Genomic DNA, 15,658 nt, shown 5'->3' with positions numbered 1-15,658 from the left:
TTAACTGCTCCAATTAAAAAGTCTACATAACTGCAAGGGCTACAGTATGTGGCTGTTTATTATGAATGACTGTGTTATATGCTTTACACTTTGCATTTTATTCACGACTATCTTGAAAGAAGTCTTCCACTTCTAAAAAGCCCTAAAGAACTTGGAGTGACGTGAGCTCAGGCCTCTGGCTCAGCAAGTTTGGAAGGTTTTGAAGAGTGCACGGTTAGATTCAGAGAGGAACAACACCACCGAGAACTCATAAATTGTCATTCTTTTGGGTGCGCTTTCAGTCTGAGTATCCTTCTGATGATTTGCCTGGGTAATTTTAAAGTGCACATCTTAGAATGTGGATCTTTTGTGGTCTTGTTCTTTAAAAATAGCCTGACACTTTAGAGTCCATAAAACTGAAAGTGCTCAGGGTGCTTATGGCTCCATTGTCCCCCAGACGGAATGAAGGCAAGAAACGTTCATTCATAAACTAAGCCTTTCGTGGCAGGGTCCATAAACTGAGGAACACCACAGGTGTCTGAGTTGTAACTTGCAGAGTAGCCTGGGAACTTTGCATGTTTCACCATTTTCAAATTGTGACTCATTTATGTATCAAAAAAAAAAGTTTTCTGGAGCTCATCGGACACCCACTACCTCTGCTAAAAGGGGGAAGGCAAGCTGCAGCAACAGGCACAGTCCAGGTCCCGGCAGCAGCAAGAGGAACGAGAGTAAAAATCCCCAGCGGGACTGCATGACAAACTCCAGCAAAAATCAGCCTCCTACACCAGCAGCAACACAAACCCAAACAAACAATGGTTCGTCCCTTACAAACTACTGGGCTTCACTCCCTTCGTTTTGGTTTTTCAATGTAAACCCTTTTGAACCAGAGCAAACTAAAGCTAAACAAGCAAACAAGAAACAGGTGCACTTTGAGCCGGGGACATTTCCCCCTTCCACTGAATGAACTACTCACACACAGCTCAGAGTAACCCAGAGTCAGAGTCACACACCACACATAGACTCACACATACACATAATGATACACACACACACAGAGCTCTATCCAGCCAATCCTACTCCACCGCCACGCAGGCAGATTCAGACCCACCACATCCCACACAGGCTTGCAGAAGCAGGACCCCCGCACCCCACCCACAGCTGGACCCCCTGTCCCTCGCACCCGCGTGCCAGGGACGCACCCCAGAGGGGGCTCCTCTCAGGCTGTGGCCATTCGGCTGAGGGACATGTCACACCATTGGGGCTGTGCGCCTTGCTCTGAAATGCACCCAGCTCAAGTCCTCCCTCCTCTAGTGTGGGGGTTGTTTAATTACTACACAGTTCTTTCGCATCAACCCCCCGGAGAGCTGGCGCGGGGCAGCGGGGGCTGAGAGCGGCCCCTCTTAGCTCTGCTGCCCAGGGACGACTTGGGGGGGGGAGTCATGGGCACTTGATGCTGCTGAGCGGGGATTGTGCAGCAAAAGGCGCCTCTCCTACTGCCGCGCTCCCTCCCCCTTGCCCCGCTCCTGGCCGCCGCCGTCGCGCGGGCTCCCAGCCACGCAGAGGGAGAGGGAGAGGCGGCACGGCTGGAAGCCGCTTCTCAGCCAGCCGGGGACCGCGGGCACTGCAATAAAACCCCAGCAGCGCTGAGAGGCGTGCTCAGAGAGGCGCTTGCGCACATCGCAGGGGCGCCAGATTTGGCGGGAGTGGGAGTGTCCAAAAAGCCCTTTGTTTGATGGCATCTCTGTTTACAGAGTTTACTCTTTAATCTCAACCTGTTTCCTCCTCCTCCTCCTCCTACTGCTGCTCCTGAAAACTTCACTGTGCGGCGGTGGAGCACTTTTAAGCAGCACAGAAAGCAAAGCACTTCAGCCAGCACAGGTCCCCCCTTCCTCCCCCAGTGGCTAGTCCCAGGATGGCCAGGAGACCCAGGCACAGGTAAATTCTTTGCAGCATTAAAGCATTTGTGTGTGTGTATGTTTAATAGCCTACGGATGGAGAGGTTTATTTGGGTTATTATTATTTTTTTGTTAGTTTTTGCAGGAGTGGTTTGCCAGATCCTCCCCACGCCTGTCAGTCTCTGCCCGGGGAAGGGGAGAGGGAAACCTAAACAGACCCTGCAAGACCAAATGAATAGCATATTAGGAATCCCCCCGTACTCCCTTCTCTACCACCCCCACTTCCTCCCCTCCCAAAAAAAGGACTTAAGATGTTGGGAAGATTGCAATTTGCAATGCATTTTGCAAGTTGCTCAGACAGAAATTTCCTAGGACCATGCATGGCGCGCGTGGCTACAAATTAGAAAGAGAGGGGAACGGGGGGGGGGGGGGCAGGATTCCCACTTGGACTTGTTGCCTTCAGCGATCTGTGCCGAGCTGCTCTGCGGTCTGTTTGGGCTGGAGGAGCTAAGCAGATGGCAGATGTAAGCCCAAAAATGTCGGACTTGTTTAGTGGCTGCAGGTAGTTCATTCCCGTTTCATTCATTCTTTGTGGAGGTGGGATGTCAGGTGGGTGGCAGACAGGCGGCGTGAAAAGGAGGTGCTGGGGAGGGAGCAAACCCTTTTTTTTTTTTCAGTTGCAGAGTCTTTCTTTTAATGACTCCAACTCTGCCCCGCTCATCTCTCGGTTTATAATTATGCCCTGCAAGGCTTTTATTTGTAATGCACACGCCGCTCCGCACATGTCGGAGCCCGAGCAAGCTTTTCAGCAGCGCGATGAGAGCAACTCTTAGACTTTGGCAGGAGGGGGGTGGGGTGGGGAGAGAAGAAGGAGAGAGGGGCGTTTGGCAGCAGCTGTCATGTGGCTGCTCCCGTTGCTGTTTTCCTCCTCTTGGGGAATGGGCTATTGCACGGGACAAGGGCAGGGGACAGCAGACCCCGAGCTGTGTTGTGGTGGCGGGGGGGGGGGGGGGGGTTACTGCTCCCTGCTGCTCCCTTCCCTCTGGCGGGTGGCGTGCTGCGAACTGGAAGGGAGAGGTCTGAGCGCCTCGTGGTTGCTGCTGTTACAGACACACACAGTGCAGGAGGATTGTTTTCTAATTATCTCTGGACTGGCGGTCGGACACGTGGAGAGTCTTTCTCCTTTCTGTCCAGCCCCCCCACGGCTTGCGACAGAAAAGCAAATCCCCTTCCCCCGCAGTTTTTCCCTCTTGTGACCGATCGCTGGCTTAAAAAAGGGGTTTTAAATTGCCCAGCGTGTGAAATCTAGAAGGAGGCTCGGGGTGGGGGTTCGGTGCAAACTAGGTTGTTACTTGAATATGAGAGAGCGAGTGTGTTACTAGGACGGACAGGCTATGAATGACTCATCCTGTCCTTCCAGAGAGACAGACACACAGTCACCGTGCATGTGTCTCCGCCTCGCTTGCGCCTCCCTCTTGAGGCGAAATGGGAGGTGGTAGTGCTGGGGGGTGAGAGCCTAGTGGGTAGTCTGTATTTTATTTTGACTTTGCAGAGTGGCGGAATGAGCGTATCAGGAGTGGTGGAGGAAGCCAGGCCTGCAAAACGAAAGGGTCAGTTGCTCTTTACAGGAACTGAATGAGCGGGCGAGCCGGGAGGAAAGTGGAGCTGCTTAGCAGCTTTCAGAATGGTCCTTCCTAGCACGAGTGGTGGTGGTTCGTGCTCGCGGAGCGCCAGATACTTTCCCTCTGGTTACGAAGGGGATGTACTGGTGCGAGAAGGGACGCGCTAGATTACAGCTCCGTGAAGTGCTCTGAAAGGAGATGTCGGCAAGGTGGATTAGTCAAAACAACGAAAGTGGATTCCCCTCGGTTGTTTGTGCCCAGTTTCTTCAATCACAGTAGCAAGTCATTTCCTCTCCACCCCCACCCCCTTTTTTATCATTGCACAATTTGGTTTCCTTGACAAAAATGTAGAGTATTAAAAGCACTGAAAACTAGCATGTGGGGCATCATTAACCCTTTCACTTAGTCCACTCCACTGGTAATTAGCAAGTGCATTTGTTGTTGGGGCCAGATTGTGTTCAGGCAGATATTTTAAAAAATGTTTCAGGTATATGCTAGAAACCAGATTTGTTAAATATGGTGCAGATCATCCTATAACCCCGCCCCCCAGGCCGAATTTTCCTGCCACAGGGGACACAGAATGGGAGTTACTCATTCTGTATGCCACAATAAAGTCCTTCCTAGGTAAGGAAATAATTTAGATTATAAACATTACAATAAAATAATGTTAACCTTTTCATCACTAATCTTCTACTCCAGTTTCACATGTGCCATGTCCATTGATGTACCTGGAACATTTGGCAGCACTGGAGATATCACCCTGCTGGCTGTACCTGGTACTTTCCATATCAGTGACCACCAATTTTCAAAATGATACACGGGTATTTAGCTACAAAACTTCTTTTAACATTAAAAGCAGTCACACAATTGTCTCCATGTGTCACTTAGAAAAGAAAACCTAACTTTAAAAAAAAATAAAAGCAAAGAAATAGGACCCTGCAACCTTTACTCATGTAAGTAGTCCTACTGTAGTCAGTGAGACTACTACTGTGAATAACTACTCTTTTGAGTTGAAGGATTGAGTTGAGTTGAAGTACCTAGCTATTCCTAAATATTCTACATGTCTTTGTGAGTGAACTATCTAGTCCAGTGGTTCTCAGACTTTTGTACTGGTGACCCCTTTCACACAGCAAGCCTCTGAATGCGACCCCTCCTTCTAAATTAAAAACACTTTTTAAAATATTTAACACTATTATAAATGCTGGAGGTGAAGTGGGGATTGGGATGGAGGCTGGCAGCTCAGGCTACTCCCCATGTAATAACCTCGCAAGCTCCTGAGAGGTCACGACCCCTACTTTGAGAACCCTGATCTAGTCACATGTGCCACCTTACCTAGGTAGAGTGGTAGTAAATTAAGAATGGAATTAGGAGACTTGTTTTGTCAGTTTGTTAGCCATTTGGGACTTGCTGTCAAATAGGCCACATGCATCACTGCAGATACTGAAAAACCTCTTAAATAGCGATTTTCCTTGATATACAACATGTGCCAGAAGACCAGGCTGAAGACTTAATGTTATTTTAACCTAATATACTTTCTTTTAAGCTTTTTGATTGCTTGACGTTTGGTAGTACTTGCATCATGTCTAGCAACCTGTACATTGAACTTCAGCTTAATGCCCCCTGCGCCCCCCCCAAAAAAAGTCTCTGAAAAACAAGGTTAACAGGAGGAATAGTGTCTGATCCATCTTTAATTGAAGTGTTGTTAATGTGGACTTATTAATATGGCTGTTTATCAAAAAAAGGTTTTTAAAATTTTATCTAAAGATTTTTCCATATATCATGATCATTAGTCAAATACTACATTGTTTTTTCTGTAGTACTGTAGATGTCATCTCTTTGAAGTTTCAAAAGTGATGTTTGTATCTTAAAGTTGGAAATAATACTTTATACCCAACAGAAAGACAACTCCTATTGCAAAACATTTCAATTTTAGCTAGCGGGATAGGGTGAATGCTGTTTGTAAAAACAGTAATAGATTCCTTTTTACCCATAGATAGCCTCTGGGGAAATCCCTTAGTCATGAATTAGGTGAGGACTGGAGTATTTCAAAAACAGTATGAAGTATTTAGAAATGGGATAGAGGTAGTAAAGTTAGCAAAATACTCAGTATAAGGAGACTTGATCATTCATGTGGTTACTATGGAGATCTTATATTGTACTTGTCTTCAGCTTTGTCTATACTCGACCATGAACTGTGACATATTTGATAAGAGTTTATTTACAAAATAGTGTGATCACTTGATGGCCTTTATTTTAATTAGTTTTGAAAAACCTGTGCCCTTCAATATTTTTGGTTTTCTAATCCCAAAATGATGACTAAGTATATTATTGAATAATTTTACTATTTTTATATTTGTACATAAAATACCATTTGGGAATTGTGTAACCAGCTACTTCATCAAATATATAAAAACATTAAGCACTCTTCAAAATATGTAGCACAAGTTAAAGATTTTGCATATGCACTTGTGTAGAGGACATAGCCTCTTGTTCTCTTTATTGTCCTAAACATTGTATTTTAATTTGAAACTTTCATTGGTTGAAAGGCTGCCAAGTGTGTAAGTTGCCACTGATCTAACAGTCTGAGCAGGTCTAAACATGTACAGTAATAAGAAGGTTGCCAGCCCTTTGCTTGTATCTGTGGATACCAAAAACAGCAGAACCTGTTCAGAATAGTAGAACAGAATGCAGAACAAAATCTTGTTGTGCAAGTTTTCAAACTTTTATCTGTATAACCTTTGTAAAGATTGTTGTTTTTCATATATTTTGTAATTCAGTAACGTAAGTCTTCATGTTCCACTCTAAGTCGCCTCCTGTTTCTTTTTGTAGTATATATAGTAGTGATGATGACGATGAAGATGTTGAGATGTATGATCATGACTACGATGGTCTGCTTCCTAAGGCTGGAAAACGTCATTTAGGAAAAACCAGGTGGACCCGTGAAGAGGTAAATAAAGGGTCACTTACTACGTTTGGGTTAAAAAGAGAGAGAAAATGGGTCAAATTCTTCTATCAGATGCAAATTTCATTAGATATCAAGTTCAGTGTGAATTTCATGCATATGTATGAGGGCAGAATTTTGCTATATACATAATTAGATGCAACTTTGAGAGTTGTTGTTTTTTAAAAAACAAACAGTTTAAATACTGATCCTTGACTCCAGCAAGACTGTTATATAGGACAGGTGTTCAAACTACTGTATTAAGTTGTCAGGATATGACAATTTTAAAATTACCTGTAGCAATGTTTGATTGTTACTGCTGGCTCTTTTGTTTGAAAATGGTTGCTATGTGAGAAATGACGTCTATTCAGTATCTTAACAGCAGCAAACAACTATGGTGCAAACTTCTGCACTCTTATTACAAATAAGTGGATCATCTGAAGTTTGTGTTTTAATAATGGAGTTGTGATTCCACGGGGCCCGTAACTAAAATCTGTAAGAAACATCTATTCTGTACTACAAACTGACATTAAAGATGTTTTCCCCTTTTGAAAGACTGAATATAAGAGAGTATGCTTTGGTAGCTTTTAGTGCTCTTGTGTTTATTTTCTGTGCAAATTATAGTAATAAAAAGTTCATTTACAGAGGTGGATAATCCATGGTCATTTACAATGGTTTAATTTTTGTGTGAAATGTGTTAATTCAATTATTTGAATGATATTTGGGCTTGTTCAACACCAGTGATTCATACTGATCTTTAAACATTAGCAGGCCACTTCATGTAAGGTTTTTTAAAAGCTTGAATTGGTATTACAGCACCTTTGTCCTTCTTGGTATTTTGAACGGGCTGTTTTTGATCTTTAGGGCCTACATTACTGGACTTTCCTTTTAGGATATTGGGCCAAATTCTCTTCTGATAAAAATATTCAAAACTCCTTTGAAGTAAATGGAGTTTCACCCATTTAGGAGTTTTGCCCATTTACACCAGCAGTAAATATGGCGGATTACTTATGTTATGCATTCAGTATAGAATCTTATGCAGTATTGTGATGAACATTGCCCTTAAAATCTTTAAAGCTTTTTGAAAACAGCCTAAGGGGGTATGCAACCTGTATCCTATTGAATTTCAATGGACATTGGACATCTAACTCCTTTAGACTTCTTTGAAAATACCAGCCCAAAAATAATAATTTAAATTGCCTTAGCTGGTAAAATGCAGATCAGCATAATTTGCATAGTCCAGAAGCCCAGAAAATATATTTAAGTTCCTGCCCATAACCAAAGAAAAAATATCTGCTGAATGAGGAGGTGTATTTGGCAAGAAAAAAAGCATAATCAGGCCAGAGACTTCTCTTTTATGTCAGTACTGGATTCCTGAAAGAAGTGGATCCATAAAAATTCAGCAACGTGGAGTATTTTCTTTTTTTACCTTAGCTTGGCTGATATATTGTAGTTGCAACACTAAGTGATTGGAGCATTGATGATGTTGTCTTTATGAAAAACTAGGATGAAAAACTAAAGAAACTCGTGGAACAGAATGGTACAGAAGACTGGAAAGTTATTGCCAATTTCCTTCCTGTAAGTGGGCATTGTTTCTGTTTTCGTTTGTAGAGATGACAACTCTTTATCACCCATTTTCAAGTAAGGGACAGGGGAGAGGTTATTTCTTAACTACGTTTTCATGTGATCTGAAGCCCCCCACAAACTGGAACTTAAGATATTCACTAAGGCATCTTACTGTATTATAGCTGCATTTCTTAACTTTTATGCTCAATTTTATTTCTCAGTACTCATCTCAGATGGGGGAGGGGAAATGTAAAAAGACTTTTTGAGGGATTTGTTATAGAACAGATGGTTGACCTGTGAGTGAAACAAAAATGTCTTAGTACAGAAAAAAAACCTAGCTTTCATCAATAGTAAATGCTACTTATAAAATATGAGATCTCTTTTGTGATCTCTTACTGTTGTTCAAATTCTACAGATAACATAACACTTATTCTTTAAAACTATCTTTAATAGATGTTAAAGGATAAGTTTGTTTAGTTACCATGATACAGTGACAATTATGGAAAAGATGCTTTTCTAGTTTAATGTGCAGAGTACTTACCAGCCATTGATTGCTGAGGACCTTCATTTCAAGCTTGTCTCAGTCATTCCCATATAGCTTCATTGTATTAATAGTATGAGATACATAGAGGGTCTGTTTGGGGAGCAAGTGCACCTAGAAATAAATATTGCAATTCTTTCATATTTGAGAAGTGATTCATTTGTATATGTTATGTGCAATTAGAATCGGACAGATGTGCAGTGCCAGCATCGATGGCAGAAAGTACTAAATCCTGAACTTATCAAAGGTCCATGGACTAAAGAAGAAGATCAGCGGGTAATCAACTTTTCCTTCAGCCTCATATTTTAAATAATACTTAATGATAGGCCCAATACTGCAGTCATAACTGAGATAAAACTCATCTAGACTTCAATGACTTCAGTGGTAGTACTGCCTGAGGAAGGATTTGAAGACTGGTCCCAATAATATTAATACTTAGCATTTATATAGTGCTTCCTGGTACAGTTTCAAAGTGCTCTACACAAATCAAATAATTAATACTTTAATGCTGCAAATCTAAATGTACGCTAGAAATGCCTTTGATATTACCAAAGCCTTTTCCTTTTGGGTAAATATATAAATAGAAAATACGAAGCAGTGCCTACACATCTGCTCTACTACAGCGGTTTTGAGAAACTTCATTGAAAATATTGCAGCATCACAGAATGATTGCACTAATTCATTATGTAACACTAAAATATGGGCGGTTCTTGTGTGTTTCTTTGAAGGTGATAGAACTTGTGCAAAAATATGGCCCAAAGCGCTGGTCTGTTATTGCTAAGCACTTGAAGGGGAGGATTGGAAAACAATGCAGGGAGAGGTGGCACAACCATTTGAATCCAGAAGTAAAGAAAACCTCCTGGACTGAAGAAGAAGATAGAATTATTTACCAGGCACACAAGAGGCTGGGAAACAGATGGGCAGAAATTGCAAAGTTGCTGCCTGGACGGTAATGACATATAGTAGCCCTTAAATAGGGAAAAGAAGGTTTTGAGTCTGAGCAGTCTGTTTCAGATGTCATCTTAGTACACTGAAAGAATTGCATGTTATAAACCAAAATGTTTTGAGCCAAATCCTAGTGCCATTGATCTAAATGGGACCAGGTATATGGAGAAATATTTTTTAAAGTATTTGCCACTGGATGAAGAAACAGTAACCATAGCAAATCATCAGGGCTTTCCTAAGTGTGGGTCTAATCTTGTTTGTGTTAGAGTATTTGTCAAAACTTCTGTTGACTTAATGGTGCAAGATCAGACTCTACAAGTGAAACTAAGTTTATATTCAGCTAAGGGGACACAGTCAACTGAAATCCAGTCAGTATTTTTAACAATGAATTAAAAGTTGTTTCACAAGCTATACCTGGCCCGGTGCCCCAGACAGTTTTGATGGCTTTACATTAATATTTTCCCCATATTTTAGAGAGTTTTACTCTTCTCTATTGCTATCTGAATGATCCAAATACAAACTAAGGGAAACTGACTAACTAAAACTGCAATCCTGAAAATCCTTATGTAGAATGAGTACCTTTATTCATATGAGTTGTTCTGTTGGCTTCAATGGGACTACTCATCTGTAAGTGTGCAGGGTTGGGGTCTTACTGACTTTGCAGGGGTAACAGTGAAAGTGCCCAAACACAAAGTGCTGTCAAATATACAAAATAAACAAGCAACATTTTTTCCCTCTAGACTCCAGTAGTTGGTAAAACATCTCCAAAATACAACTGTGATGGCCTTTTTTGGCTGGAGAGAAGAACCACAGATAGGCTTGTCATTTGGAGAGCATTACAATCTTATTGCAGCCTTCCTTGTACCACAGACACCCACAGTTAATAACACTGGGTGATGTTGAAGTAAAGGCTTTCAGACAGAGGAGTTATATTTGAGTTACCCCAAAACCGATTTTAATAATACAGTACAGTTCTCATAGTTTTTGTCTAATCACACAATTGAATACTTGAAACAGTTTGTTTTCTGAAATTAAAAAAAAACCTTTCCCTAATAACTGTTCAGTTGCCCAGTTATGAAATTCGCTTGGAGGTTAACTGTTTCACTGCTGGTTCCTGCACTTTCTTTTTACAGTAATAGAATGCAGCAAAATTCCATTGAAATGTTAATGCTTCAAAAAAATAATGGTGCATGAAGCAACCTGAAAGGTGGGTTTTGCTCCACATGCCAGTTGCTTCACCTAGTGGAGATGAAGTAGACCTCAAGTGATTAATTTCTCACAGTGAGATATAATTGAAGAGAAACATCAGAACTGGATCCGTAAATCTCTGTTCATAGTAGAGATCCTTGCATCTTATCCCATACATTCTTATGGTGAAAATTCCCACTGGTAGTTGATTTCAAAGTGCAATGACCTGAGAGAGCTGATCTGTGTTTGGAATTGTTAAAAATCTGTGCTTAAGAAGTATGGGTTAGGAGGCGGAGGGTAGAACACCTTTCTGTGTTACATGCACCATTGAATTATAACAAATTTATTGAGGACTCTTAGAAATGCTCTATGCTAACAGTTTCCAGTCAACTAACTTTAATTTGAATTATAGAGACAAGGTGGGTGAGGTAATATCTTTTATTGGATTAACTTGTTTGGTGAGAGAGACAAGCTTCCAAGCCACACAGAGTTCTTCTTCAGGTCCAGAACTCTGTGTGGCTCAAAAGCTTGTCTCTCTCACCAAAGAAGTTAATCCAATAAAAGATATTACCTCACCCTCCTTGTCTCTCTAATATTTTGGGACGTACATGGCTACAACGACACTGAATTTGAATTGAAAGTTCTATATGAAAAAGTCTTTATATGCATGTGTTCCTCTGTAGAACTGATAATGCTATCAAGAACCACTGGAATTCTACAATGCGTCGAAAGGTTGAACAGGAAGGTTATCTTCAGGAATCTTCCAAAGCCAACCAGTCATCATTAGCCGCAAGTTTTCAGAAAAACAGTCACTTAATGGGATTTGCTCACACTCCACCTTCTGCACAGCTTCCAGCAGCCACCCAACCCCCAGTTAACAATGACTACTCCTATTACCACATCTCTGAGCCACAAAATGTAAGCTGCTGAAAACTTTTTGTTGAATATGTAGATCTGTGATTAAGCTATCTGCATTGAAATTGATGAAGAATGATGTTTTTGTTATCGCTTTAGTGGATGGACTGGAGGAATGAGGGTAAATAAGGAATGCTGATCTTAGACACTCAGGCCCTGATTCCGCAAGTCTTTTAAGCATGTGCTTAACCTTCAGAACATGCTTATGTTCCATTGAAGTCAATGGGACTTCACATGCATAAAGTTAAGCAAGTTCTTTGCAGAACTGGAGTATCATATACTACAGTAATGGGCATACACAACCCTAAAATAGGTAAATCTGCTTTCATACATTTGTGCTACAGCATTCTAACATCTTAATTTTTAAAACAAACTAATCAACTATAATGCATATGATATAGCATTTCTTATGGTGGTGAGTATTGCACTTGTTGAAATTCAACTATACTTGGGCCTGATTCTGGAGTCCATTTTTATGTGACTCTCTCATTGACTTCAGTATTTGTTCTGTAGTAGTTAATTATTACTGTATTTTAATCCAAATCCTTTTATGGTAATAACTAATATGAAAATTGTTGCTACCTTTAAACACAATTGTGTATGGATTGCAGTGGGGTTTTAGATTGTAATAAAATGTATCTGCTTCCCATTTGCACTTCAGTTTAAAAACATTTAACAAGCATAACTTTCTTTGAATTATTCATCCATTCTCAGAACTGGTGGGTGCTTCTTATTTGAATGGCTTTCCTCCTCTAATGCTTAGTGTCGTATTTACTCGTTAAAAGCAGCTCAGTTTTCTTGCAAGTTAGAAGAGAGGGGTTTTATGGATTTTAAATGTTCAGTGTAAGATGCAGGAGTAGTGCTTGAGTTTAACCCAAACACACACTGCAGCTTGCATAATGGAATTAATAACTTTGAGTGTCTTTTGTGTTTTGGCGTAGGTCCCTGGTCAAATCCCATATCCAGTAGCACTGCATGTAAATATTGTCAATGTCCCTCAGCCAGCCGCTGCAGCTATTCAGGTAGATAGTTTAAAGATCATTTCACGAGTCAATTTGTTAAACATTTGATATGGAAGTTAAAATGCAAACTTCTTACCTTGAAAAAACATTTTTAACATTCTGAGTGATGGAGAGAGAAAATGGGGAAGGGGAGGGAGTTCTGACATAGCTAATAATCAGTTCTTTTGAGGTAAATTTGAAACACATTAGCTGACATTTAGTGTAATGTCTTTCACTTTTTCTATTTCAATGTCTGTATTGAAATTCAATAGGGATTTTTACAGTGGAAAACACAATTGACATTTGTTTTACCTCTGAGGCTAATTTGGCTGTGATACCACAGGACGGCAAGCCATAAGCATTTTAGTTGCAACATCCAATCAGACCTTTATCTTTTCTTTTCCCTTAACTCTTAATTGCAGAGACACTATAATGATGAAGACCCTGAGAAAGAAAAACGAATAAAGGAATTAGAGTTGCTACTAATGTCGACTGAGAATGAACTGAAAGGGCAGCAGGCATTACCAGTAAGACTGTCACTGTGTGCTTGGATGGAGGGATAGCAGCTTTACCCCAGTGCTTGTCTTTTTACCTTTTTACTCCCCCTCTGGCTCTGACACTAATCAAGGCTCTATATTTCTGTTTTAAAAGAATGAAACATAGCACATATTTAATATGCATTTGCTTTATAAATTTATGTATGTTATGGTACTAAACAATTTGCAGGTATTTTTACTTTTGCAAAGTCAGCGGGAGCAAGTTTGGGCTCTACATTTTACCACAAGGGTGATAACACTAAAGTTAACAGAGTAAATCCCACCAGATCTGATATTACTGGAGATGTGTGTTTCTGAAAGTGTGCAATGGTTCATGTAATGAAAATGTAGTGCCTGTTCATTAGATTTTTCCTCTCTGTTGCATTCCTTACTTCAGCTGTGTATTACATACTTTGTAAACTTCAGACTTGGTGCATGTTTGATAATTTGTTTTACTTTTCTGTGAATAATGTTAGAACCTTTAGCTGCATGTGTGCAACCTGTGCTGGCTATTACTGAATTCTCACATTTTGTCATGCATAGGTGGTAAAATAGATAAGTAGCTTATTCTATGTAATAATATAGTTAAAGCAAATAAACCAAAATCATCCTAGAACATAAGTGATAGCCAGCAGATACTTTTATGAGTAATTTTTTCTGGTTAATAATAAAACGATTGTGTGCATGATGTGTTAGTTTGGCCACTTTTAACTTTAGTTAATGTTTTGCAATTTCTTCTGTTGCATGATCACACTGGAAAGAAACTTCTGTTAATTTGCTCTTCTGCTTTCCTAACCACGTTGATTTGACAGCCTCTTCATTGCATTGGTGTAAGCTGTAGTGTTAGACAGGGATAGAAGAAGATGAGATATGCAAACAAAAGCAACTCTAACTCTTAAATCCTTTAGCCTCTTACAGAGCTGAGTGTTAAGCAGGGAATCCTTGCCAATTCTTGCTTCACACAGCCAAAGATTTGTAGACTCTTTATGGGACTTTTGAAGTAACATAGTAGTATGAATTTATTGGATATACAATATATATGCCCATGATACCTAATATTGGATCTAAATAATGAGGTACTTTCAAGATAAATAAAATGTACCATTACAAGGTCTTGCATTGATGAAAGGAAACATCTTGACAATTGTTTCATAGGCGTAAGTTTTTAAGATGATGCAACTACTTTTATCTTTCCTCCAGCAGCATCTGACACCTTGTGCAATTTCATTGCTAAGTTCCTTCTGCCTTTTTTCCCTCCTTTTTTTTTCTTCTTCCCTTAGACACAGAACCACACATCAAGCTACCCAGGCTGGCACAGCACCACAATTGCTGACAATACCAGAACTAATGGCGACAGTGCACCTGTTTCCTGTTTGGGGGAGCATCACCATTGTACTCCATCTCCGCCAGTGGATCATGGTTGCTTACCTGAAGAAAGCGCATCCCCTGCAAGGTGCATGATCGTTCATCAGAGCAACATCCTGGATAATGTTAAGAATCTCTTAGAATTTGCAGAAACACTTCAGTTAATAGATTCCGTAAGTAGAACTGTCAGTTCAGGTGAATTTGCGTGCGTTCTGGGTGTAAGGGGAGTGGAGCTGGGAGCTCCCAATATTTATTTCTATTTTCTGAACAACATAAATGCAAGATTTGAAACTTATTTTTAAAGTAACACATGGTTGTTTGTATCAAGTCCCAAAGAGTGATTTAATCTTATATAATATGTGGATTTCTTTTTTTTTTCCTCCTTGTGTGTGTGGGAGGAGTAATTTTTGGCAAACTACAAAATTCAGTAGTTTAAATGGACTCTTAATAACACACTCTCTCTTAAAATAAAATCAAATTAGAGATAACAAAACCAGCTTAATGGTATAAGTGATATTCAATTATGACAAAAGTGTCAGGAGTCTGTAGGCGTATGTATGATTTGTGCACGCTTCTATATGCTTTTCTGGAATTCTTCCTTGCTGTGGGACATAGTATCAATAGCTGCCTCTTTTCAAAGCTTAACAAGCTTGCATGGCATATTTAAAGAACTGGAAACCTTAATTTAATACTGAGTGGCTTACTGCATTTAACATTGGCCTTTGTTCACTGTGATTTCTGGGTATGTCAGTTGAAATAGAGCTATTACGTTGAAATGAGTTGTTAGGTGTCATCTTAATTTATAACAACTAGGGTGCACATTTCAAACATTGCTACACTCATTCAGCATGTAGTTTGAAGCATGCTGGTTAGAGAGAGGATGAGATTAATTTGGAGACTGATTAACATATTTTTCCATAATACGAAGGTATTATCTCTACATTGATGTAGCTAATAGTGGTAGAACATCACTTGACTCATTGCTACTTTCATGAATTTGGTTTCCAGTACCAATGGAATAATATTCAGTTAATATACTCAATATATATATTAAAAACATGAGTAAGTGTTCATAATATTACTCAAAAAACTAGGGTCAAAGTGAATTAAATTGGGAAGGGCTTTTTTGTTGTTGTTGTTACTGGCATATCGTAATGCTGTATT

At 40.1% G+C, this 15,658-nt stretch overlaps 1 protein-coding gene across 3 annotated transcripts in view; it reads left to right on the top strand.

The window, feature by feature from the left end:
- The first annotated feature begins 1,718 nt into the window (after window positions 1-1,718).
- Window positions 1,719-15,658, top strand: part of MYB (MYB proto-oncogene, transcription factor) — a 32,737-nt gene continuing 18,797 nt past the window's right edge. For 2 of the 3 annotated variants that reach the window (XM_034765604.1, XM_034765603.1), the window contains exons 1-9: window positions 1,719-1,914; window positions 6,326-6,443; window positions 7,944-8,015; window positions 8,728-8,820; window positions 9,273-9,493; window positions 11,361-11,595; window positions 12,534-12,614; window positions 13,016-13,120; window positions 14,410-14,667. In XM_034765604.1, the coding sequence (XP_034621495.1) occupies window positions 1,892-1,914; window positions 6,326-6,443; window positions 7,944-8,015; window positions 8,728-8,820; window positions 9,273-9,493; window positions 11,361-11,595; window positions 12,534-12,614; window positions 13,016-13,120; window positions 14,410-14,667 (1,206 nt within the window). In that variant the 5' untranslated portion in view covers window positions 1,719-1,891. Of the gene's footprint in view, window positions 1,915-6,164; window positions 6,444-7,943; window positions 8,016-8,727; window positions 8,821-9,272; window positions 9,494-11,360; window positions 11,596-12,533; window positions 12,615-13,015; window positions 13,121-14,409; window positions 14,668-15,658 lie in introns of those variants that run through there. The other variant, XM_034765602.1, reaches the window with a different exon arrangement.

The sequence above is a fragment of the Trachemys scripta genome, chromosome 3 (genome assembly GCF_013100865.1).
Source record: "Trachemys scripta elegans isolate TJP31775 chromosome 3, CAS_Tse_1.0, whole genome shotgun sequence".
NCBI lineage: Eukaryota > Metazoa > Chordata > Testudines > Emydidae > Trachemys > Trachemys scripta.
This window is presented reverse-complemented; position numbering and strand designations above follow the sequence as displayed.